This window comes from Microcebus murinus, chromosome 21 (assembly GCF_040939455.1).
Source record: "Microcebus murinus isolate Inina chromosome 21, M.murinus_Inina_mat1.0, whole genome shotgun sequence".
Classification (NCBI taxonomy): domain Eukaryota; kingdom Metazoa; phylum Chordata; class Mammalia; order Primates; family Cheirogaleidae; genus Microcebus; species Microcebus murinus.
The window spans coordinates 3,769,644-3,795,978 of NC_134124.1; the positions used below are offsets into that span (position 1 = coordinate 3,769,644).

The 26,335-nt window shown below is 40.7% G+C and overlaps 1 protein-coding gene across 1 annotated transcript; it reads right to left on the reverse strand.

Annotated features, from left to right (window-relative positions):
- Window positions 1-1,029: 1,029 nt before the first annotated feature.
- SAR1B (secretion associated Ras related GTPase 1B) lies at window positions 1,030-24,949 on the reverse strand. The gene is made up of 7 exons (XM_020282435.2): window positions 24,808-24,949; window positions 15,043-15,118; window positions 11,429-11,548; window positions 6,134-6,199; window positions 3,765-3,868; window positions 2,578-2,709; window positions 1,030-1,672 (listed from the first exon to the last, which is right to left on the reverse strand). Exons 2-7 carry the CDS (start codon window positions 15,098-15,100, stop codon window positions 1,556-1,558), a joined length of 597 nt encoding a protein of 198 aa, XP_020138024.2. The 5' UTR covers window positions 15,101-15,118; window positions 24,808-24,949; the 3' UTR covers window positions 1,030-1,555.
- Window positions 24,950-26,335: the final 1,386 nt, after the last annotated feature.

Here is a 26,335-nt window from a genome sequence, read left to right on the forward strand (position 1 = left end):
ATTAAAATTCTTGATAGAATTAGAATAATTTATTCTCAATGGAATTGGCTAAAATATACTATAAAAACTTGGCTTATAATCAGAAGAGAAATCTTAAACTTGGAAGTCTTTAAAAATACATTTTTGGCACTTACCTTTCATCTTATCTTACTAAGGATGGGAATCTCAAACATGAAAGAAAAAAAATTTCTTAGGAAGTTACAATACTTTTAAAAAACTAAAATCTCATTAGTAAGTTTGGCAGTGAGGCTTGTAGACACTATCACATGGCAAGTATCCGAAAACAAAACTTTTTGTGCTATAAAGTAAGAGCTACTTGAGAACAACTAAGAAAAAAGAAAATTAGAAGCATTTGTTTTCTTCAACCAGGAAATAAAATATCCCAAAGGATGCAAAAAAGCTATAGGATAGGAGCAAACTCCCCACACTTCCCAGTGGCTTCTAAAGCAGAACAAGCTGTTTTTTCCCCTTGGATATGCAGGTCTCCACAATGCAACTGCGTAAAAGATCCTCCCAGCTGCTTGCCCTGGAGAGTACCATCAAATATAAAGAGACTGGGAGTACTTCTAAATGTGGAGAGACTGGCACCTATCACTACTTTTGGTGAAGAGGCACAGATTACCAAACTGGGCACCGATAAGACTGGAGTACTTCAGAATTAGACAACTGGGATAGAATTATAGGGTCTACCAAGCTGGGAATTACCCTTGAGTAGTATAGATGTATTTTCCTTCAAAAGGTCAACCCCGCAGGGAATAGGACATGGACTCCCCCAACAGCACTGGTAATGGCAGCATTATTGATATAAATACACATGATTGAGAGAGAAATGGAGTATCAGATACAACTGACACAATCGTCTCATGGTCAGTGCAAAAGCCTATAGGGGCTTAAACATTATTCTAAATATTCTGAAGGAATCTCCTTTCCCAACAACCCCTTCGTACGTATAATGTTTTAAAAATTCAGATTTTCAGAGTATACTAGCTAGGTAAGACACATTTAAATGAAACATATGCCCAACAAAGATGCCAAACATTAGAGTTTGTTTTATTGCATGACGTTTGCATAAGAAAAAATATTATTGAAAACTGTAAGGCATCATGCAACCATTGATAAGCTAATTATTAACTGTACACTTAAAATAGGTGGACATACAATCTAAAATTTAAAAACTAGTTCCAAAAAAGTACATAAAAAATTTAACATGATGAGCTTTTAAATATGGTTGATATTTGTAGTTTCATGTTATTAAAAAGTGCTTCAAATGTACTCCTTGAAAGTCGTTCTTTATAAATGGCGCTGGGGTAATGTCAGATTATAAACTGTAAAAACTAATTACTTTTATGGAATTAGAAAACTAACAGTGTGATATTCAAACTAACTTGAATCAGTTTTCAATTCTCACTCAAATTAAGTTGATATAATATTAATAATCTAAAAAACATCTGTTTTATAAGCAACAAAAGTCTATTGAATTCAAGTTATGCATGTTGAGTGATCAAATCTCTGAGCAGGCCTGAATGTCGAGACCTGGAACCAACACGGGTCGGAGTTAATCAATGTACTGCGCCATCCAGCGGAAGCCCTCTCCATACCCTTGTCTTTTGAGCACACTGCACATGAAAACTTCTAAGGGTCGGGCATTCAGTTCTTTCAGAGATACACTGCCCTGGAAGAGAAGAGAGACATTATGTTGGAGTTTTATCAAATAAAAGCCCCACTTCCCAGCAGAATTATAGGTTCTACTTTAGAACAAAGAGTGACTGTGATACAGCCCCAACTGTGTTAAAGTCATAGCTACTTGGCCTCCAAGTCCCCTAAACACACAGGAAGCCTCCTTCTCTCACATAGTAAGAAAGAGGTTAGCTTGTGAGGGACACAAGAATAAAAATATTAGAAAAAGTCCAAACTGGTTTCATGGATATTAAAAACATTCTCTGAGTAGGCTTATGACCAAACAAGGCATTTCCGAAAATTAATGTGGAGGTGACTTATTAAAAAGAAGACATAAAAAACAGACCAAAGTTTTCGTTGTCTAACAGAAGAATCTCCAGCTATATGCTGTAGTAGTTCTCCACCCTGAAATAGTATATGCAAACCAAGGAAATTCTGTCTGTAAACTCCAAGGTTCTTCCATTGTTTATCTGAAATTTTTCAACACTAATGTCCCCATCACCCCCACCAAATCCTAGTAAAAAAGAATGCAAAAATAATGTGTCTTAAAGTTTATTGAAAGTGTATGTTCAGGCTGGGTGCAGTGGCTCACACCTATAATCCTAGCATTCTGGGAGGCCAGAGCAGGAGGATCACTTGAGCCCAGGAGTTTGAGGTTGCTGTGAGCTTGACTGATGTCACCGTATACTCTAGCCTGGGTGACAGAGTGAGAATCTATCTCCAAAAAAAAAAAAGTATATGTTCAGATAACCCCTACTGCACTCTAGCCTGGGCAAGAGCGAACCCTGTCTCAAAAAACAACAAAAAAAAGATAATAGGCTTGTGGAGCTAGACAATAGTAATTTTAAAAGACATTTACACTATAGAATTAAATACTCGTCAAATTTTTTTTTTTTTTACCTTTCCTGTTGTCTGACCATATAAACCAAATATCTCTCGTAATCTCTCTTCACTGATGGCTTCAGGTCTGTCGATCTTATTCCCAAAAATCAGTATAGGCACATTAGCAATGGTTTCATCTGTCATTAGTGACTGAAAAAAACAAAACAATACAAAAGACAGGAAGCTGATATAAAAGCATCCAAAGGGCTTATTTTGATAAAACAGTCAAGGAACTCATTCCCTACCATATCATGTCATGCCAACTTTCTTTGGCAAATGTTTCCCACATTTTAAAGTGAGCTCCATGAAACCGTAAGCTCACTTCTTCCTTCTCCCTAGGGCTCTTTCTGTAAATGCTCACTCTGTGCACTCTGTAAACCAGTGAGGTAGAAGGGCTAGAGTCAAGCCCTTGGAGGCGGAAAGGCCTGCTTTCTGCTACTTCTGAGCTGTGGCTTTGGGCAAGCTAGCCTCACTGAAGCTCAGGGAGAACTGGGAATACTAGCACCTACCTTATGGAGCTGATTTGAGAATTAAGTGAAATAATATGCACAGTATCTGGCACAAAGTAGGAAACTGGGAATTCCCCAGCCATGTTCCATAACTACAGAACCTACCTAGACTTTTCCACATAAAGAAGTATTTGTTTGCCTGCCCTGGGCTGAAGCATGATGGGGTCGACCATCAGTCAGACGACAGACCTGCTTACTCTGTGGCCCCAGACCTAGTGCTGGCCGTGCCTGCTGCTCTTGAGGACCTTATGAAGCATCTGACCTGGGAGAAGGGAGAGGAGGTAGCTAAATATGCCTCTGTTTATTCCTGGGAGTGTCAAAGACAGCATGTCACACCATTTCCAGGAGTGGCAACCCCTGAAGAAGTGGCATCCTGGGACTCAAGAGCAACCCACTCAGGAATACAGCAACATGAACTACACTGGAAGGACACACTCAGTCCAGGGCGGGTTCCTCAAGTCATCAGGAAGGATGTCTGTGTTAGGGCTTCTTCAGTAGCTACAATTACTCAAAGGTACTCCCTATGCATTCTAAGTAAAGTAATCACTACTTAAAGCAATCACTGAGCTGAACAAATTGTCAGCAGTTTCTTGTGAGACTGCAGAAAAACTGTACTCTGATATCTGTAACTTCAACCTACTTCTTCAGGCTTACCAGAGTGATTTAACTATATTTAGTTTTAATTATTTAACTTACATCAAGTTCTTCTTTTGACTCTAACAGCCTTTCATGGTCTGCACAATCCACCAAAAATACAATGCCATTGATAGCAGGAAGGTAGTTTTTCCACACTCTTCGAGCTAACAAAAACAATCAGAATTTAGATTTTACTTACTGGTCAAACCTACCAGATGGTTTGATTGAACAGCCCAACAAGATATTGAGTATAGTTATCCCTTAACATGGCTGGGCCCAGTGGCTGATGCCTGTAATCCTAGCACTCTAGGAAGCTGAGGCAGGAACATTGCTTGAGCTCAGGAGTTTGAGGCCAGCCTGAGCAAGAGTGAGACCCTGTCTCTACTAAATATAGAAAAATTAGTTGGGTGTAGTGGCACATGCCTGTAGGCACAGCTACTCGGGAAGCTGAGGCAGGAGGGATCGCTTGAGCCCAGGAGTTTGAGGTTGCTGTGAGCTAGGCTGACACCGGTGGCATATAGCCCAGGCAACAGAGTGAGACTCTGTCTCGGGGGGGGGGGGGGGGGGGGGGGGAGTTATCCCTTGACACCTGCTACTTCACTATATATTCAAGTTAATCTTTTACCCAGTGGTGCCAAAATCTTCCCAGAATGCTAAAGAAGAAATTTCAGGGTTTCCTTGGTGGGCAAGTCAAATACTTTACTCTCTCCCAATTTTCTCCAAGAAAGAAGTAGAATATTTGCTTTTATACCATTGGACAATGAATGATGCAAATTAAATTCACTAGAAAACTGTTATTATACAAATATAAAATATAAGCAGTTCAGCCTGAGCAAAAAGCAAGATCCCATCTCTATTAAAAATAGAAAAATTAGCCACCAGCCAAAATAGCTCAGTTGGGAGAGCATTAGACTGAAAAATAGAAAATATTAGCTGGACGTGGTTGCATGTGCCTGGAGTCCCAGCTACTGGGAAGGCTGAGGAAGGAGGATTGCTTAAGCCTAAGAGTTTGAGGTTGCTGTGAGCTATGATGATGCCACTGTACTCTACCCAGGGCAACAGAGTGAGACTCTGTCTCCAAAACAACAACAACCCCCCCGCCCCCCCCAAACAAAAACAAAACAAGCTCAAGTATTAATAATTAACTAAAGTCTGTAAAACCACAGAATGATTTTTTTCCATGACACTCTTTTTTTAAAGGAGAAAACAGTTCTTAGGGTACCCCAGGGAAAATAACTTTCTTCTTTGACTTAAGTTTCAAAATATATCTTGAAACAATATAGAAATGAAGTCTCAGACAAACTCCATTAGATTCCAATTCTAATCATATTCCAGAAATTATTTTATGTACATGCTGAACATCATATTTCTCAAATGTGATTTCACTAGCCACAACCACTTAAAATCTTTTCACCTATGTGTCATATCAGGATTTTATTTTATTTTATTTTTGAGACAGAGTCTCACTTTCTTGCCCAGGCTAGAGTGAGTGCCGTGGCGTCAGCCTAGCTCACAGCAACCTCAAACTCCTGGGCTCAAGCAATCCTGCTGCCTCAGCCTGCCGAGTAGCTGGGACTATAGGCATGTGCCACCATGCCCAGCTAATTTTCTCTATGTATATTAGTTGGCCGATTAATTTCTTTCTATTCATGGTAGAGACGAGGTCTCGCTCTTGCTCAGGCTGGTTTTGAACTCCTGACCTTGAGCAGTCCGCCCCCCTCTGCCTCCCAGAGTGCTAGGATTACAGGCGTGAGCCACAACACCCGGCCACATCAGGATTTTAGAATGCCCACCAACTCTGTAATATGCATTAGTTATGACTTACTATGTTGCCTCATGCTGCCAAGTACTATTGGGGATACAAAAATAAGCAAGATTTTAGTCCCAGAAAGTTTAGTATAGGAGAAAAGACAGTCTTCCCAAACTTTTTGTAGACATGTACACAGATGGACTCAGTGCCACTGGAAGCACAGTTGAGAGTGCTCCTGGCTGGAAGTGGCTTCCTAGGGGAGGTAGCAGGATGTTCACTGGGCCCTGAGGGGTTATTCATTAGATATGGGGATGGCATGAGCAAAAGCACAGAGGTGGGATAATACCAGGAAGGTTTGATTTGGTTGGAGTAAAGAGAAATGAAGGGAAATAGCAAGAAATAAAGACTACAGCCAGGCACAGTGGCTCACGCCTGTCATCCTAGCACTCTGGAAGGCCGAGGGGGGAGGTTTGCTTTAGCTCAGGAGATGAAAGTTGCAATAAGCTATGCCATTGCACTCTATCTAACTGGGGCGACAGAGCAAGACTCTGTCTCAAAAAAAAAGACTAGAATGCACTGGAATATAATGGCCACATGTTCATTAAGTTAAAACAAAATGACTATAACAATAGAATCCTTATCCCCATAATATGCTGGAAAAAAAAAAATAGAATCTTACCTTGAATATGTCCACCCAGATCAAAAGTTGTAAAAGTCATGCCAGCAATAGTCAGTTCTTCTGAAGCTAAATAATAATAAAAAATATTTTTACAGTATGAAAATCATAAATCTCTTCATAGCATATATTAATTACTACTTGACGTTTGATTTACTTTTATTGCAAATAAGGTCATATCAAATATTAAGAAACCGGTAAAACAATACTTCATTGTAATTAGATATACTCCAATTCATATTGACATTATAACACAAATCACTGTAATATTCAATTCTGGTATTCACTACCCACTACAAAACTAACATTTATTTATTTTTTCCTTCTCTACTACTCCTGTTGAAAATGTTAATCTATTCAGACAATTATTTGCTATGAGTGCTAATGACTGTTCTAATAATTTTTTGTGTAATTCATCTTAAATGATACAAGTGAAAGAATAATATTCTCTTATGGCTGCAATGAGACCATCTTTATCAACAAACACAATTAGAACAAAAAATTTTGGCCATTATTTCTTCAAATATTTTTTCTGCCCCTCCTTTTCCCTTTTGGGATTTCACTTATGGGTTTGTTAGACCGCTTGATATTATCTCACAATCATGGAAGCTCTGTTTGTTTTTCTTTCAGTCATTTTTCTCTCTGTGCTTCATTATGCATAGTTTGTATTATACTGCCTTAAGTTCATTGGTCTTTCTTCTGCAATACTGGCACTAATTTGCTGGCTTTTTTTTTCTTTTTGTTTTGTTTTGTTTTATAACAGGGTCTCTGTTGCCCAAACTAGATTGCAGTGGCATCATCATAGCTCACTGCAACCTCAAACCCCTGGGCTCAAGTGATCCCCCGCTTCAGCCTCCCCAGTAGCTGGGATTATAGGCGTGTACCACTATACCTGGCTAATTTTTCTATATTTGTAGAGATGGGGTCTCAGTATGTTTCCCAGGTTGGTCTCAAACTTCTGGCCTCAAGTGATCTTCCCACCTCAGCCTCCCAAAATGCTAGGATTATCGGCATGAGCCACTGTGCCCAGCCTAATCTGTTAATACCATCCAATGAAACTTTCCTTTCAGATATTGTATTTTTCATTTACAGAAGTTCCATGTAGCTATGTTTTTTTTTTTCTTGAGACAGAGTCTCGCTTTGTTGCCCAGGCTAGAGTGAGTGCCGTGGCGTCAGCCTAGCTCACAGCAACCTCAAACTCCTGGGCTCGAGTGATCCTTCTGCCTCAGCCTCCCGGGTAGCTGGGACTACAGGCATGCGCCACCATGCCCGGCTAATTTTTTTATATATATATCAGTTGGCCAATTAATTTCTTTCTATTTATAGTAGAGACGGGTCTCGCTCTTGCTCAGGCTGGTTTTGAACTCCTGACCTTGAGCAATCCGCCCGCCTCGGCCTCCCAAGAGCTAGGATTACAGGCGTGAGCCACAGCGCCCGGCCTTGTAGCTATGTTTTATATCTTCCATTTCTCTCTTCATTATGTTCATGTTTTCCTGTAAATCTTTGAACACATTCATAACAATTGTCTTAACGTCCATATCTGCTAATTTTACATCATTTTTGTCACTTTTTGGTATGTTTCTGATTGATTTTTCTCTTGGTATGGGTTGTACTTCCCTGCTTCTTTGCATGTCTAGTAATTTCATACTATTAATAGGTGCTGGAATTTGTTGTATTCCTTTGAAGAAGGTTGGACTTTGTTTTGGTGGATGGTTGTTTACAGATCAATTTTTAAGGCCAGGGCAAATCTGGCCAGGTGTGGTGGTTCACGCCTGTAATCCTAGCACTCTGGGAGGCTGAGGCAGGCGGATTGCTTGAGGTCAGGAGTTCAAAACCAGCCTGAGCAAGAGGGAGACCTTGTCTCTACCATAAATAGAAAGAAATTAAATGGCCAACTAATATATATAGAAAAAATTAGCCAGGCATGGTGGCGCATGCCTGCAGTCCCAGCTACTCAGGAGGCTGAGGCAGCAGGATTGCTTGAGCCCAGGAGTTTGAGGTTGCTGTGAGCTAGGCTGATGCCACGGCACTCACTCTAGCCTGGGCAACAAAGTGAGACTCTGTCTCAAAAAAAAAAAAAAAAAAAAAAAAAAGGTTAGGGAAAATCTAAAGTAGCCTTTACTTTGGAGGCTAGTTCAGCCCCATTACTAAGATCTGATCCTTCTGGGGTCTTTGCTGAATACTCTGTGTATCAAATCAGGTCTTCCCATTCTGGCTTGTGGGAACCAGCCCCAGGTGAGCTCTAGTAATTTAGCTAACAGCTCCCTATAATTGTACTTTCCCCAAAATTATTCTTTGGCCTTGTGGAGTTTTACCCTGTGCACATGCAGATTGGTATTCTGTCATGCAAATTTCTGGGGTCCTTTTAATCTCCATAGCTCTCTCCCAGCAAGTCTAGTCCCCTTCGCCTCCCCCAATTCTGTTCTCTGTGTCCTCCATTCACCAAGATTATCTTTGGGTACCCTCTGCTTGCACCATGGTCTGCAAATTACCTCTTGGAATAAAGCTAGAATAAAGATGAATTTGATTTCTTTCTCTCAGGAATCACAATTCTGTGCTGGCTATTGCCCAGTGTTTGAAAACAGTTGTGGTATATATATTTTTTTTTTTTACCAGTTTTCTAGTTGCTTATAGAGGGAATTACTCTTATTATTTCTTCATGGTGAAAAGCGGTAGTTCCCCACAATGACAATAAAAGTTTCAGAGTAACTACCCTTCCCCAGAGTAGTTTATCTTGTTAAGAAATTCTGTAAGTAGATTGCCAACTGAATGAAATATTTAATTACAATCTCTGTTCAAAGTCACTATCTATAAGGAAAAAATAATGCTTGGATATGTTAGGCAAACCGCTTCTATGTTTACAATCCCCAAAATACTCCCTGCTGTGTAAAAGAAGCCCCAATTTGAATAACACATTGACTCCCACACCAGAAAAAAAACTCTTCCTTGAGTCCATGGTGTTCGATTACAAAAACAGAATAAAAACTTAGAAAACAAAATGATCCTAATTTAATGAAAAATTTGTTACTTTTTATTGTTTTCTGTGTATGAGTTATATGCAATTAAATTGTCAATATTAATTATAACAACAAAAACATCAACAAGTAAGATTTTCCCGAACCAACTGCAGTTACACATGCTTCATGAGGCCTCAGGCTCAAAACTAGTGTCAACTAGCGAAAATTAAATACAACTTACATGGCAATCAATGTGTTAAGATACAGAACACTGGTACTGTTAATATCCCAGAGAGTCCTCTGGTATCCCTTCCTAGTCAATCCCCACCTCTACCTCCAGAAGCAACCACTGATCTGAATTCTATTCACAGGTCAGTTTTGCCTGTTCTAGACATTCATAAATAGTATCATATAGTAAGTAATTTTTTGTGACCAGCTTCTTCCATGTAGCATAATACGACTGAATGTATCAGTAGTTTATTCCTCTTTCTTGCTGAGTAGAATTCCATCATTTATCCATTCTTTTTTTGATGAATATCTGAGGTGTTTCCAGTTTTTGGCTATTACAAATAAAGCAAGTATAAACATTTTTCTACAAGGATTTTGGTAAATATATGTTTTCATTTTTCCTGAATTGTCAGATTGTAGGATACACGTATGTTGCCTTTTTCATAAATGCTTTAATTGCGAAATACAAGTTGAAATGAATGTGAGCTGCAGGAAGGTTGGGATAACATCTGTTTTGTGCCACTGTTGTAACCCTAGTGTCTAGAACAATGTCTCACATAAAGTAGGTGCTCAATAAATATTTGCTGAATAAATGAAAGAGAGCAACATCAAAAAATTTAAAAATGACTTACACCTAATATAAGACCACTCTGTAGTCTCTTCCAATTATGCTGTTTTTGTAGGCAATTTTATATACTCAATTTCACCATGATCATGTTTTCTTTAACAGTATCATTCTTGTATCAATATCTTATTTGACAAGCCCCACTCTTTTCCTAATATAAGAAAAGATTTATCAATTTTATGAAATCCTCCTTTTCCAACCTCATTAACAGTTTTATAGATAAAATGAAACTTTGTTTTGTTCTGTTCTATTCTTCTTCCTTGTTCTTTGAACATTTACTGAACTAAATAATTATAGTATTATCTACTTTTGGGGCTAGTTCTCAATTTTATACTCATTATTAAGGCTATACTCAATATTTCATAATTAATCTATAAATTGTGTTTAAACTCTGTGTCTACTTGATTCATATCTTTTCACTGGTAAAAGGTCAAATATTTATAGATTAGATTTCTGTTTCTATAATTTTGTCACCTTAACATTACTTTTTCAAACACTCCTCATTACATAACCTTAAATACAGAATGGAATGTATTAAGTAATTTATAGAGTCATTATTAATGTTTTTCAGGTGGTCTTCCTAAAAGAACACACAACAAATTATTTTAAAAACTGTTTTAAAACTTTCTATAAGTGTACCTAGGCATTGTCTTGGAGGGAAAAAAAAACTTTTTATAAGTGTATCAACATATGCCTGTTTCTGGATTAAGTGTATGGTGTATATTGTTGTTGAGTTGTTAGGACTAAAAAACTAATGATTAATAAATTGAAGTTACCAGCTATATGTAAAACTATAATCTGGCCAGGTATGGTAGCGCATGTCTGTAATCCCAGTACTTTGGGAGGCTGAGGCAGCAGGACTACTTTAGGCCAGGAGTTCCAGACCAGTCTGGGTAATATATGAGACCCTGTCTCTAAAAAAAAAAAAAAAAATGCCAGGCTTGGTGGTGCATGCCTATAGTCCCAGCTATTCAGGAGGCTGAGGAAGGAGGAATACTTGAGCCCAGGAGTTCAAGGCTGCAGTGAGCTATGACTGCATCATTGCACTCCAGCCTGGGCGAAAGAACTAGACCTTGTCTCTAAATAAAGTAACAACAACAAAAAGAAACACAACTATAATCTGTCTACTGAATTAATGAGTGAAATAGTACAGTTTTAAAATTTGATAGAAAGTCAGGTTATGTAAACAAGGTAATGGTGGACTATTTACCAATCATGTCACAATATCTGAGAGAATAACTTTTTAATTCCTCTAGCTGGAGAAGGCAGTACTAACCGATAGCAAGGTATAAATGTTATTTCAAGATCTAAATATACTCCTTGGGAGCTGGGTCTCCCAATATTTACTAAGCTATTTTAGGAACACATCAAATCACCTGATCATAATTCATGTGCCAGAAACTCCCTCCAAATAGAAAACTTGTGGTTCGTGTCTACGACTCAGCATCATTTGATCAAGTATTACATCATATGGGGGAAAATACTTACTGGGATGCAATGTTGGGACATGTTGTCCAAGTCTGTCATCTTTTAGCATGTGTAGCAATGTTGTTTTTCCCGCATTATCCAATCCAAGAAATACCAATTTACCAGTTTTCTTATATAATCCTGCAGAGTAAGAGCTATGATTAGTCAAAGTGATATCTGACACAAATTATTCAAATGACTTTAAACCTGGCCCAACTACACTTGAATTTCTAAACCTATTTTCAGTTTTAAAATAGCGATGTAGCCGGGCGTGGTGGCTCACGCCTGTAATCCTAGCACTCTGGGAGGCCGAGGCGGGCGGATTGCTCAAGGTCAAGAGTTCGAAACCAGCCTGAGTGAGACCCCGTCTCTACCAAAAATAGAAATAAATTAATTGACCAACTAAAAATATATATAGAAAAAATTAGCCGGGCATGGTGGCGCATGCCTGTAGTCCCAGCTACTCGGGAGGCTGAGGCAGTAGGATTGCTGAGCCCCGGAGATTGAGGTTGCTGTGAGCCAGGCTGACGCCACGGCACTCACTCTAGCCTGGGCAACAAAGTGAGACTCTGTCTCAAAAAAAAAAAAAAATAGCGATGTTATAGCTATTTTTTAGTATAGTATAGTTTTTAGTATAGTATAGTATAGTTTTATAGTTTTAAAATAGCTATGTTATAGCTATTTTTTAGTACAGTATAGTTTTAAAAGAGCTATGTTAAGCGGGGCCTATAGTCCTAGTTACTCCAGAAGCTGAGGTGCGAGGATCATCTAGGAGTTTGAGCCTGCAGTGAGCTGTGATCATACCACTGTACTGTAGCACAGGTGACAGAGCGAGACTCTACCTCTAAAAGAATAAAATAAAATAAAATAAAATAAAATAAAATAAAATAAAATAAAAGAGCTATTTTAAATCTATTCCTGATTTGGGACTTCAAATAATTACAAAACTAAACTTTGCCCTAGTCAATAGAATATGTGTGTTGCCATAACATATGCCAAAATGCTGATTACTTTGACAATTTAGGAGTAAATATTTGTGCCCTATTCTATTAGGGAAACTTTCATAAAATACTTGGCATTCCCAATTATTCCAGAGGCTGAGGCAGGAGTTTGCTTGCACCCAGAAATTCAAGGTTACAGTGAGCTATCATCATGCCACTGCACTCCAGCCTAGGCAATGGAGTAAGACTGTTTCTCTTTCTCTCACTCTCAATCAATAAAATACATTGCATTATATATTTATGAAGCTAGACTGAAGGAAAAATTAGAGATTGATCATGAATATAAATAAAGTATTTTTTATAATAAAAACTATGGTGAGAATTTTTTCTGTTAAAAAGTTGGCCGGGGCCGGGCATGGTGGCTCACCCCTATAATCCTAGCACTCTTGGAGGCCGAGACAAGGGGATCATTTCAGCTCAGGGGTTCGAGACCAGCCTGAGCAAGAGCGAGACCCCGTCTCTACTAACAATAGAAATAAATTAATTGGCCAACTAAAAATATATAGAAAAAATTAGCCAGGCATGGTGGTGCATGCCTGTAGTCCTAGCTACTCAGACGGCTGAGGCAGAAGGATTGCCTGAGCCCAGGAATTTGAGGTTGCTGTGAGTTAGGCTGACACCATGGCACTCTAGCCAGGGCAACAGAGTGAGACTCTGTCTCAAAAATGAATAAATAAATGTGTGAGGAATTTAACTTTTACAGAAGGAAAAAAAAAACCTTGGTTATCAAAAAATTGAAAATATTGAATTCAACTAAGAAAGAAAATTACAGTATCATTTCATTTATTTGTTTATTCTTTCAGACAAGGTCTTGCTCTGTCGCCCAGACTAGAGTGCAGTGGCATTATCATAGGTCACTGCAGCTTCAAACTCTTGGGCTCAAGTGATCCACCTGCCTCAGTCTCTCAAGTAGCTGGGGCTACAGGTGTGTATCATCATGCCCAACTAATTTTTCTATTTTTTTAATAGAGATGGGGGTCTCACTCTTGTTCAGGCTGGTCTTAAAACTCCTGGCTTCAAAGGATTCTCCCACCTCAGCCTCTGAAAGTGCTAGGATTACAGGTGTGAGTCACTGTGCCTGGTCGAATATTATTTTTGCAATAATAAAATTGGGCTGGGCGCTGTGGCTCACGCCTATAATCCTAGCTCTCTGGGAGGCCGAGGCAGGTGGATCGTTTGAGCTCAGGAGTTCGAAACCAGCCTGAGCAACAGCGAGACCCCGTCTCTACTATAAATACAAAGAAATTAATTGGCCAACTAATATATATAGAAAAAAATTAGCCGGGCATGGTGGCGCATGCCTGTAGTCCCAGCTACTGGGGAGGCTGAGGCAGCAGGATTGCTTGAGCCCAGGAGTTTGAGGTTGCTGTGAGCTAGGCTGATGGGCCACGACACTCACTTTAGCCTAGGCAACAAAGTGAGACTCTGTCTCAAAAAAAAAAAAATAAAAAAATAATAATAATAAAATTGTATATATCCCAACATAAAAGTTAATCAAAAGTTTATTTCACTGAAAATGTGATAAGTCAAAGATTTCAATAAAAGAATGAGAATCTTTCTGGGATACATTAGTGAAAAAAATATATAAAAAAAGAATGAGAATCTAAGGCAAAAATAAAATCTATAAAGAGGAAAGTCGGCCCTATCTAAAAAATAAAAAATTCCTAATAACCTTAACAGGTAGAAATTATTATTATCATTTTACAGATAATGAAACTTGGGCTAATGTAGAAAAAGTAAGTAACCCAATATTACATAATTTAAAAGGGATGCAATGGCTGGGCGTGGTGGCTCACGCCTGTAATCCTAGCATTCTGGGAGGCTGAGACAGGTGGACTGCTAGAGGTCAGGAGTTCGAAACCAGCCTGAGCAAGAGCGAGATCCCATCTCTACTATAAATAGAAAGAAATTAATTGGCCAACTAATATATATAGAAAAAATTAGCTGGGTGTGGTGGCACATGCCTGTAGTCCCAGCTACTCGAGAGGCTGAGGCAGGAGGATTGCTTAAGCCCAGGAGTATGAGGTTGGTGTGAGCTAGGCTGATGCCACGGCACTCACTCTAGCCTGGGAAACAAAGTGAGACACTCTCTCAAAAATTAAATTCAATAAATAAATAAAAGGGATACAATTAATAATTGAACATAATTGTATGATTTCAAAGCCCACATTCTTAACTACTGGCTTATATATAAAGAGGCTCTACACAAATAAGCATTATTATATAAAAAAGAGGCCGGGCATGGTGGCTCACGCCTCTAATCCTAGCACTCTGGGAGGCGTAGGCAAGCGGACTGCTCGAGGTCAGGAGTTTGGTCAGGAGTTCGAAACCAACCTGAGCAAGAGCCAGACCCTGTCTCTATTATAAATAGAAATAAATTAATTGGCTAACTAATATATACAGAAATAATTAGCCGGGCATGGTGGCGCATGCCTGTAGTCCCAGCTACTCAGGAGGCTGAGGCAGTAGGATTGCTTGAGCCCAGGAGTTTGAGGTTGCTGTGAGCTAGGCTGATGCCACGGCACTCACTCTAGCCTGGGCAACAAAAAGAGACTCTGTCTCAAAAAAAAAAAAACCAAAAACAAATTATATAAAAAAGATTAAATGGGATAAAATACAAAGGGCCAACATTACCTAAAAACTGTAGCACACTGCTGAAACCACTGTATATCCAATCAAATATGAAGGACATATCCAAATCTGATAGGGCCTGAAAAAGAGAGTTTTGAATTTAGTAGTCAACATTAAACACCAATATACATTAAACACTAATAGCATTAAACACCAACTCTGGGTAAATACTTCTACAACAGCTTTATAAAAACACTCTTATCTAGGCTTGTCTAACATGATCTATACCAATACATTTAAAAAATGATACTTAAATACCAATCATAAACAATTCTTTGCCCATCAAAGTAGCAAAATGAAGAAGAATTATAACAGCTAGGACTAGAATAAATGTGGTGAAAGAAACACACTAGTAATAGTATAAACAGGTACAAAACCAATCTGACAATAATATATCTGTTGATACTATTTGACCTAAGAACTCTACTTTTAGAAATTGTTCTACATATAGAAAACTTTTATGTATGAAGATGTGTTATGTGTCACAAATGTTATTTATGGCCTATGATATATTTACCAAAACATTGTTGGGGGCTATGGGAGAAAGGAGAAGAGTAGGGAGAAGAAAAAGATAAGTAAGGTTATGATAATGAAATAAGAGTTTCCAAGTCTGATCATACCTGTGTGGAGTAAAATCTCTTTCAGTTTCTTTTGTGTGTTTTTTAATAGCAAGTAGTTCCAGGTGGTAAATTTCTAAGTTTGTTATCTTTCTGTATTTTTCAAATTTTAATCATATTACTGAATGTTAAAAAAATCTTTTAAATCATAGTAGAAAATACAGAGTATAGTTCAATTCAGCATTTGACATATGCCTTGTTAAACTAATAGGGTAGTATATGGAAAATAAAAGGAAAAAAGCCTCTTGGGAAAAGAAAGATCACATATATAAAAATATATTTTCAGGGCCGGGCGCGGTGGCTCACGCCTGTAATCCTAGCACTTTGGGAGGCCGAGGCGGGCGGATTGCTCAAGGTCAGGAGTTCGAAACCAGCCTGAGCGAGACCCCGTCTCTACCAAAAATAGAAAGAAATTAATTGACCAACTAAAAATATATATACAAAAAATGAGCCGGGCATGGTGGCGCATGCCTGTAGTCCCAGCTACTCAGGAGGCTGAGACAGTAGGATCGCTGAGCCCAGGAGATTGAGGTTGCTGTGAGCCAGGCTGATGCCACGGCACTCACTCTAGCCTGGGCAACAAAGTGAGACTCTGTCTCAAAAAAAAAAAAAAAAAAATATATTTTCAGATCAACAAAGTTCACTTATTAGAACTGAACAAAAGGCCGGCTGCGGTGGCTCACGCCTATAATCCTAGCACTCTGGGAGGCCTAGGCGGGTGGATTGCTCGAGGTCAGGAGTTCAAAACCAGCCCGAGCAAGAGCGAGATCCCATCTCTACTATAAATAGAAAGAAATTAATTGGCCAACTAATATATATATAGAAAAAATGAGCCGGTCGTGGTGGTGCATGCTTATAGTCCCAGCTACTCGGGAGGCTGAGGCAAAAGGATTGCTTGAGCCCAGGAGTTTGAGGTTACTGTGAGCTAGGCTGATGCCACAGCACTCACTCTAGCCTGGGCAACAAAGCAAGACTCTGGCTCAAAAAAAAAAAAAAAGAAAGAAAGCAGGGTTCTGTGTCATGCTTTGTCTAAAGAACATCAAAGCACGAACCTTCACATTTTTTGGAGTTGGCCCAAGTTTTAGGCCTAGGTTCTTCTGTTCAGTTTTTTTTTTTCTTTTTTGAGACAGAGTCTCATTTTGTTGCCCAGGCTAGAGTGCCGTGGCAACAGCCTAGCTAACAGCAACCTCAAACTCCTGGGCTCAGGCAATCCTTCTGCCTCAGCCTCCCGAGTACCTGGGATTACAGACATGCACCACCATGCCTGGCTAATTTTTTCTCTATATATTAGTGGCCAATTAATTTATTTCTATTTATAGTAGAGACGACAGGGTCTCCCTCTTGCTCACACTGGTTTCGAACTCCTGACCTCGAGCAATCCGCCCACCTCGGCCTCCCAGAGTGCTAGGATTATAGGCGTGAGCCACCCTGCCCAGCCACAGAACCACAGAACCCAGCTTTCTTTTAATCACCTTTCACTTAGGTAGGCTGTCAAGTGTGACACTGATGGGCCCACCAAACTCAGAATTCCTAGAGCAGAGGTCCCCAACATTTTTGGCATCAGGGACCAGTTTCATCAAAGACAATTTTCCATAGATGACTCCTGCTGTGTGCCCTCCCCTTCCTAAGTTTAATGGCAGACAATTTTTCCACAGACTGGGGACTGGCGGGAGGGTGGTGGAGCTATGTGACCCAGTCCCTAAGAGGCTGTGGACCAGTACTGGGGGTTGGGTACTGTAGTCCTAGAGGATAAGGAGCCAAGTGACCAATTCACGTTGAGAGTGAGTGAGACAAAGAAAAGAGAGTGAGTGGGCCCATCTCCAGTTTGTATGAGGTTTAGCAATATTTCCTACCAGATTCCCTAGATCCTGACAATAATCTCTCCCCTCCCCTCTCCCCCTTGAACTACCATGAGCAGAATATTGTTCTCACAGCCAATCAGTTCCTGACTCAGATAACGTGACTGGCAAAATTACCAGTAGTTCCATGTGTCAGTATTATAAGAATGAGAAGTACAACAGAAACATACACATAACACACTGAAAGCTCCTACTGTACTCAGGTTGAAAGTTATACCTCCCTCTATCATCATCATCCTAGATCATGTAGAAATTGAAACTTGTGGCCAGGTGCAGTGGCTCATGCCTGTAATCCCAGCACTTTGGGAGGCCTAGGCAGGAGGATCACTTGAGGCCAGTTCAAGATTAGCCTCCCAGCTACTTGGGAGACTGAGGCAGGAGGATTGCTTGAGCTCAGGAGTTTGAGGTTGCTGTAGATAGGCTGACACCATGGAACTCTAGCCTGGGTCACAGAGTGAAACTGTCTCAAACAAAAGTTAAAACAAAACAACAGAATAAAAATAAATAATTTAACAGGAAGAAGTATGGTATGCTCACAAATATACTTTATATTATACATTTAAAAAAAAAGAGAAACCAAGTCCTTCTTATCTTTCCACCCAAAGTTCTATTTCCAGAGTTCTATTGAGACAACAAGGTGTAGCTAAGGAGAAGGTTCTTAGATGATGTTTAGCCCGAGTCTGGAAGTTTAAGTAGGAATTCACTAGAAGGTTGTGAAGAGCATATCATGTACATAGGGGTACAACTGAATGGGCACAGCAAAAAGTCAGGTGTTGGATGATATGATTGGGTTGATGGGGCTGGGAACTGACAGTAAAAGTCAATGCCTGCTAATTAGTGAGGCAGGAGCCAGAGTGATAAATCTAACACTAAATTTAGGCATTTGGACCTCATGCTTGCTACCTACAATATATGGAAAAAAGAAACAATACTGAACCAGTATTCTACCATCTCTGCCTGAAATCCTCCTGCCTCAAGCAATAGCCAAAGAACTTGGCTAAGTTCTTGGCCGGGTGCAGTGGCTCACGCTTGTAATCCTAGCACTCTGGGAGGCTGCGGCCGGTGGATTGCTCCAGGTCAGGAGTTCAAAACCAGCCTGAGCAAGAGCGAGACCCTGTCTCTACTATAAATAGAAAGAATTAATTGGCCAAATAACATTATATAGAAAAAAATTAGTCGGGCATGGTAGCACATGCCTGCAGTCCCAGCTACTTGGGAGGCTGAGGCAGTAGGATCGTTTGAGCCCAGGAGTTTGAGGTTGCTGTGAGCTAGGCTGATGCCAGGGCACTCTAGCCTGGGAAACAAAGTGAGACTCTGTCTCAATAAAACAACAACAACAAAAAAAAACCTAAGTTCTTTACTGTCTTTAAGGGACAGAGATGAGTGTGGAAGAACCAATGAAACCAAGACAGGGCAAAAGAACTATTAGACCCATTGGCAAAAATGAGAAGCAAAGAAGTTAGTGACATCAAATACAGCTGCAGTAAGGCCACTGCTGGCTTTGGTGACAAGGAGCCAATTGTTGACAGCATGAGCAGCCTGTAGTGGAGCAGTGGTGTTGGAGAGCCTATAGCCAGTGCTTAAAGCACAGCAGAGCCTAATTCCAGGATTCATAAACTGCGTGACCTTGGACAAGTTATAAGTTCTGAAAAATCTCAGGGTATGTAAAGATCAAATGAGATAAAATGCACAAAGTAAGCCTGGTTGTTGTTGTTATTGAGAAGTAAAATGGACAAGAGGTTAATAGGTGGGGCAGTGAGGACAAATTCCTCTTTCAGAAAGTTTGAAATGGAATGAGGGAAGTGAGACTTTCTTCTCAAAGAAGTGTTAGGCTTGAGTTTGATGATAAACTGAAGGGAAGGAGCTAGTGGAAAGGGATAGGTTAAAGATAAGAAAGAAAGAAGGAATTAAATAAAAGAAATGGACAAAGCTTCCATAGGAGCTTGAACTGAGAGGGCATCTCTCCCTCTAAGCTTACAGGAAAGGAGGGCCAGCAAATCTGTGGAGATGGCAGGAATATGACTCCAAAAGTGAAGACGGGGTGCAGAGAAATTTTCAGAAGCAGAGCAAGCATTAACTGCTGTGGGGAATAGATCAAGTTAAAAGATTGCTAGAGAGAGTGAGAACTCAGGTGTAATTGAAAAGCAAACACTGACGAAGCAATGCCACTCTGTACTCATTTCCAACCTCCCACCGACCACTACTAGCAATGCTCAGCTTCAGAGAACATGAAATGACTGGAGATTAAGGACTTGTAGGATAGGGATGATAAAGGACAAGGAAAACGGGACTTTGAGAGTACTAGTGCGAGGGGCTGAAGTGATCTGATCAGAAGTTCAGGCTGAGGCTGAGTGAGGTGGCTCATGCCTGTAATCCTAGCACTCTGGGAGGCTGAGGGAGCAGGATCACTTGAGCTCAGGAGTTCGAGACCAGCTTCCTGCTCAAGAGCGAGACACTATCTCTACTGAAGACAGAAAAATTGGCCAGGTGTAGTGGCGTGTGCTGGTAGTCCCAGCTACTCAGGAGGCAGAGGCAGGAGGATCGCCTGAGCCCAGGAGTTTGAGTTGCAGTGAGATAGAATGACACCACTGCACTCTGGGCTGCACTCTGCCCAGAGTGACAGTGTATAGAGGTGGGGTGGTGATCAAAGGTAGGCTTCTCACAGAATAGAACTGGGAGAATAGGTTGGGGGCAGTAGCACAGGCCTGTAGTACCAGTTACTCAGGAGGCTGACGTGTGTAGATTGCTTGACTCCAGGAGTTCATATCTAGCCTGGGCAATATAGTGAGACCCCTTCTCTAAAAGAAAAAAAAGAACTGGGAGAATAGGGAAAAAGTCTGTAAGCCAAAAAGCAGAAAAGGGCGAGAGAGGTGAAAGGTGGACCGAAATTGTACCAGCAAAGTACAGGAGGCTATAGAGTGCAAGAATTCAAGAAAAGTTAGGTCTGACTCTGGCATGGACAAATGAAGAAAAACAGAGGTGAAATATGTTGGAAGCCAGGCTAGAGGGTACATTGTATACAATGAAAGACAGTGTAAGGCTGGGCGCGGTGGCTCACACCTGTAATCCTGGGAGGCCGAGGCGGGTGGATTGCTTGAGGTCAGGAGTTCGAAACCAGCCTGAGCAAGAGCAAGACCCTGTCTCTACTATAAATACAAAGAAATTAATTGGCCAACTAATATATATAGAAAAAATTAGCCGGGCATGGTGGCGCATGCCTGTAGTCCCAGCTACTCAGGAGACTGAGGCAGCAGGATCGCTTGAGCCCAGGAGTTTGAGGTTGCTGTGAGCTAGGCTGACGCCACGGCACTCACTCTAGCCTGGGCAACAAAGTGAGACTCTGTCTCAAAAAAAAAAAAAAAAAGTGTAATCACCCAGAAGAGTGGAAGGCACTGCTGTAGAAAGCAAGACTGTGAATCAAGTGGCCAAGTCCTTACTGAAGATGACTGTTGGTAGGTGAGAGCTATGAGGAAAGGTAAAGGATGGAATGGGGTAAGCCTTGAAAGAAAAGGGATTGTTTGCATAAGAATGGCACCAATTTGTGGTTGTAAAATTTGTCCCAAGAGAAATAATCTAATAACAGAAATGGAGAAACTCTGCTTCAGAAGATAATAAGAGATATTTATATTTGTTTAAAGTTGTGGTTTCTAAGAGCCTTAAAACAGGTGGGAGTGAGTCATTAGAAACATAATTAACTATTTTTTGGTGGTGGTGGTTGTTAAGTAGAGGTAAAAATGCCCAACTAAGAATAAAAGTTACTTAGCTACAAACAGATACCTGAGCCCTGAGAACAGGTTATACAACACCACGAACACACTATTAAGACATGTGAAGAGCAAAGGTCAAGAACAAGGAAACATATACACGTCAGCAGATTTATTTATTGCATGAACACCAAACAGGAAAAGTCCCCAAGCAGATTAGAAAAGTGATCTACTCAAGTAACATGGAAATCAGTGCAAAGGATGTAATGGAACAGAACTTCTCAGATTACAAATAACTCCTTAATGCCTTGTCCCAGTAAACTTATATGGATGAATCCATTTATATGAACTGTCCAGAACAGGCAAATCTTTAGATTAAATAGATTATTGGTTGTCAGATTGTGGAAAGGGAAAATGAAGAGTAACTGCTAATGGGTACTGGTTTTCTTTCTGGGGTGATCAAATATTCTGGAACTAGATAGTAGTGATGGTTGCATAACATTGTAACTATATTAAAAATACTGAATTGTATACTTTAAAAGGGTAAATTTTATGGTATGTCAACTATATCTCAAAAAAGCCATTATAAAAAATTAAAAGCAAATTTTTAAAAACTTTATATAGGCCAGGCACAGTGGCTCATGTCTATAATTCTAGCACTCTGGGAGGTGTAGGCGGGTGGATTGCTCAAGGTCAGGAGTTTGAAACCAGCCTGAGCAAGAGTGAGACTCCGTCTCTACTGAAAATAGAAATTATTTGGCCAACTAAAAATATATAGAAAAAATTAGCCGGGCATGGTGGTAGATGCCTGTAGTCCCAGCTACTCGGGAGGCTGACGCCATGACACTGTAGCCAGGCAACAGAGTGAGACTCTGTCTCAAAAAAAAAAAAAAAAAACAACTTTACATAGACATTCAATATTTAAAACTGATTTACATTAGTAACTAAGCAAAACCATCTATGTAGAAACTTTAAAAATACAAATAAAATGACAAGATACAAATATCCAAAAAGTTCTTCTTTATTATTGTAGAAGCAATGCATTAATAACTCTAAAGCACTGTAGAGCCGTAATGAAATGGATGTAGTTCCTGTTCCACAATTTAAAAAGTCTGGATTAAAAATACACCTTTGAGAGTGGAAGAGGGGATGAGTGAAATCATACCTACTGGGTACACTATCTGGATGATGGGCACACTTATAACTTTGACTCATGCAGTACAAAAGCAATCCATGTAACCAAAACATGTGTACCCCAATAATATTCTTTTTTTTTTGAGACAGAGTCTCGCTTTGTTGCCCAGGTTGGAGTGAGTGCCATGGTGTCAGCCTAGCTCACAGCAACCTCAAACTCCTGGGCTCAAGAAATCCTGCTGCCTCAGCCTCCCAAGTAGCTGTGACTACAGGCATGCGCCACCATGCCTGGCTAATTTTTTCTATATATATTAGTTGGCCAATTAATTTCTTTCTATTTATAGCAGAGATGGGGTCTCGCTCTTGCTCAGGCTGGTCTAGAACTCCTGACCTTGAGCAATACGCCCGCCTCGGCCTCCCAGAGTGCTAGGATTACAGGCGTGAGCCATCGTGCCTGGCCTACCCCCATAATATTCTGAAATTTAAAAAATATAAATAAAGTGCACCTTTCAAATACTATTGTTTCATTCTGGGAAAGCCAATCTTTCTGAGCTCTAGTTAGTTCCTTCTTATGTATAACAATACCACCTGCCTCACACAGTTGTAAGAATGATTAAATATGATAATGTATATGAAAATACTAGTATTTTGAATATGACACAACTAAAAATAGTATTAACTCATTCAGACTAAATTGAAATTGAAAGCTTAAAATTTTAAATGCCAATTTCCAAATTAACTTCAATATTAACAATATTATTGTTAACAGAGCAACAATAACAAAGCTCGCTCTGTTGCCTAGGCTAGAGTGCTATGGCGTCAGCCTAGCTCACAGCAACCTGAAACTCCTGGGCTCAGGTGATCTTCCTGGCTCAGCCTTTGTAATAGCTGGGACTACAGGTCTGTGCCACTACACCTAGCTAATTCTTTTTTTTTTTTCTTTCTATTTTTGGTTGAGATGGGGGTCTCTCTCTTACTCAGGCTAGTCTTGAACTCCTGAGCTCAAGTGATCCTCCAGCCTTGGCTTCCCAGAGTGCTGGGGTTACAGGAATGAGCCACCATTCCCCAACTTTTCTAATACTTCTAAAATAAAGACGCCACTTTCCTTTTCTGCAAACTCAACAAATGCCAATGAACTATCTTTTTAAGTTCAAAATATTTTGAAAAATACAAATCTACTGAAAGGTACAATAGTAGATATACATATTGATTCAATATATCAGTACCACTAATTATTGACAAATTGTAAATCTTTTTCATCTGTAAAATAGAGATGATGCTACTCTCTTCCTTGGTGGATTGTTGTGTGTATACCTAGTGCTTTACACATATCAATAAATGTTCTGTTTCTTTCCTTCTTTCATTTGTTTCAATGAGACTTACTCTTACTTGATTTTTTTTTTTTTTTTGAGACAGTCTCGCTTTGTTGCCCAAGCTACAGTGAGTGCCATGGCGTCAGCCTCGCTCACAGCAACCTCAAACTCCTGGGCTCAAGCAATCCTCCTGCCTCAGCCTCCCGAGTAGCTGGGACTACAGGGATATGCCACCATGTCCGGCTAATTTTTTCTATATATATTAGTTGGCCAATTAATTTCTATGTATTTATAGTAGAGACGGGGTCTCGCTCTTGCTCAGGCTGGTTTCGAACTCCTGACCTCAAGCAATCCGCCTGCCTCGGCCTCCCAGAGTGCTAGGATTAGTGAGCCACCGCGCTCGGCCTTAATTGATATTTTAACATTGAACGTAGGGCTTCTTCAGATTACGACACTTGGTAATATACACCTAGATGTAAGAACTGCAAATAGGTTTAATTTTTCAAGTTAAAAGGATGTCTTCACCTATTTTGCCTAATGTACCAAACACCTTTAATTCCTGACGAACTTTGTTCTTTGGGCTAATGAAGTCAGAGCTCTAGCTCTTTTAAAACACATTTCTATGTTGTCAGAATATCATCAACACTTCATAAATCATTACATTTTTTCTAACAGTGTATCTTTTTCCCACTCAAGTGGGTCTTGGGCTATTGCAAAACTTTAACCACTGCTAGTAAGGAAGCTCAGTTTGCCTCCACTCTAACTGGGAGAGCTGAAAACACCGAGCAGTGCAGCGTCACAGCCTCTTCAGCTGTCAATGATCCTTGTCACCTTCGCCTTACCAGGTGAGGGAGGAGAAGAGGCCCAGAGGAAAGAAAGGGCTTGCCTTAAGTCATCTCGTTCTTTGCTGGAATAACCAAGCAAGCGTCTGACAGCAGCCAAGTCCTGCCCTGAGGGCTATCGGCGAGGCCCCGCGGAGCATGGAAGGGACCTGTCCCTCTCCTGGGCGAAAACCAGACGCCCCTGCCACTCAGGGCCACAGGAAGCGGCCCTGGGGAGCCCCTAGGCCCTAAAAGTGCGCCTTCCTGGCGATCCACAGCTGCCGCCCGTCGGTCCCCCCAGAAGGAGGGCTGCTACTCACCTGCGACTGGAGAGAACGCAATCCCCTGCTTTGCGTCGGCCCTACACTTGGAGACCAAACTGCAAAGAGCTATGGCTGCCGAGGCCCGGGTTCGTATCAGCTCCTTCCGGGCCGGCAGGTGCCTCGCTAACGACAGTCCGCAAGACCACAGCGCCGCGCGGCCACTGTTCCGCCTCCTAACAGTTCCGCCGCCAGTTTCCGCTCAGAGACAGCCTGCCTGCAACCTCTGCCCCCACCCCCTACACACGCCCTGCCTGGGTCAACTCGTTCTCCCGCCTCCCCACAGCCGCCCCGAGGGGTTTTTGGGCCCCGCTGGCCTAGAAGAGAAGGGAACATTTGTCCCTCCATTGGGAAAATTATCCTTGGCATCTGTTTTTTAAAAACACATTTTTAGGGCAGGGTGTGGTAGTGTGCCTGTAATCCTAACCCTCTGGAAGGCTGAGGCAGGAGTTGGAGACTAGCTTGAATAAGACCCCCAGCCCCCTACAAAAAAAAAAAATAGAAAAAATTAGCCGGGTTTGGTGGCACACACCTGTAGTACCAGCTACTTGGAAGGCTGAGGCAGGAGGATTGCTTGAGCCCTGGAATTAGAGGTTGCAGTGAGCTATGATCAGGTCACTGCACTCCAGCCAATCAACAGAGTGAGACTCTGTCTCAAAAAAAAATTTTTTTTTTTAAATACAGGTGTTTCTTGAATTCACTAGTGATTTACAAAATGTAACTATGTGCCACATAATGTGTTGGATGCTGGGTATTCAGCTTTAACCATGACTGTCTTGACTCCAGGGTTCTTTGCTAATGGATTAACATTAACTTCTTTAAATGTGTTTAAATGGAAATACTTGGGTGTGTTGAATGGAAGTGTGAAATCAGTGCTTACAAAACTGCTCTCACACTTAGGATTCTAGGTGACAGAGACAGACAGAGTAGCTGTTTGGGAACTGAAGCTGAGGCTAGTTTGTGGATTCCCAACAAAGCCTATCACTGGCTTTATTGGATCTCCCTTCTCGCTCCAGCCTCAGAAGTGCCTCACTCCATGAGCTCTCCCTTCGCACTTGGGTTTCCCTCTGCCAGAACTGCTTCTTCCCACCTCTGCTCTTCACCCAGGCAACTCCTACACATTCTTCAGGTCTCTCAGCTCAGATAACTGACTCTCATCAAGACCTTCCTCCCAGACTTGGTTGAGCCCTCTGTTACAGGTTTCCATGGCAACCGTACAATTTGCTTTATCATTGAAGTTATACAATTAAATGTGTGTGATTATTTGCTTAAATAATCATACCACCAACATTCTATAAGCTTCCTGAGGTTATAAACCATATCTGCCTTTTTCCCTCTCAAACCCATTTTTAGTGCCTGACACACAATAGATACTCAACAAACTTGAGTGATTAATTTGTACATTTTATATCCTCAAGGGGCTGAAGGGCTTTCTTACAGTTCATTGGTCTGAGTTGGAGAAGCCTGTTGTTTCAGTCTGGATTCTCCTTAACCCCCTGTCCACTCACTTGAATTCCCTTCTCTTGAA

Excerpts from the sequence above, each read along its gene's own strand:
- SAR1B (XM_020282435.2), bottom strand. The coding sequence starts at position 15,100 with ATGTCCTTCATATTTGATTGGATATACAGTGGTTTCAGCAGTGTGCTA. Across the intron at positions 11,549-15,042 it reads CAGTGTGCTACAGTTTTTAG|GATTATATAAGAAAACTGGT; the intron begins GTAATGTTGGCC and ends CTTACTCTGCAG. Across the intron at positions 1,673-2,577 it reads ATGGTCAGACAACAGGAAAG|GGCAGTGTATCTCTGAAAGA; the intron begins GTAAAAAAAAAA and ends CTTCTCTTCCAG.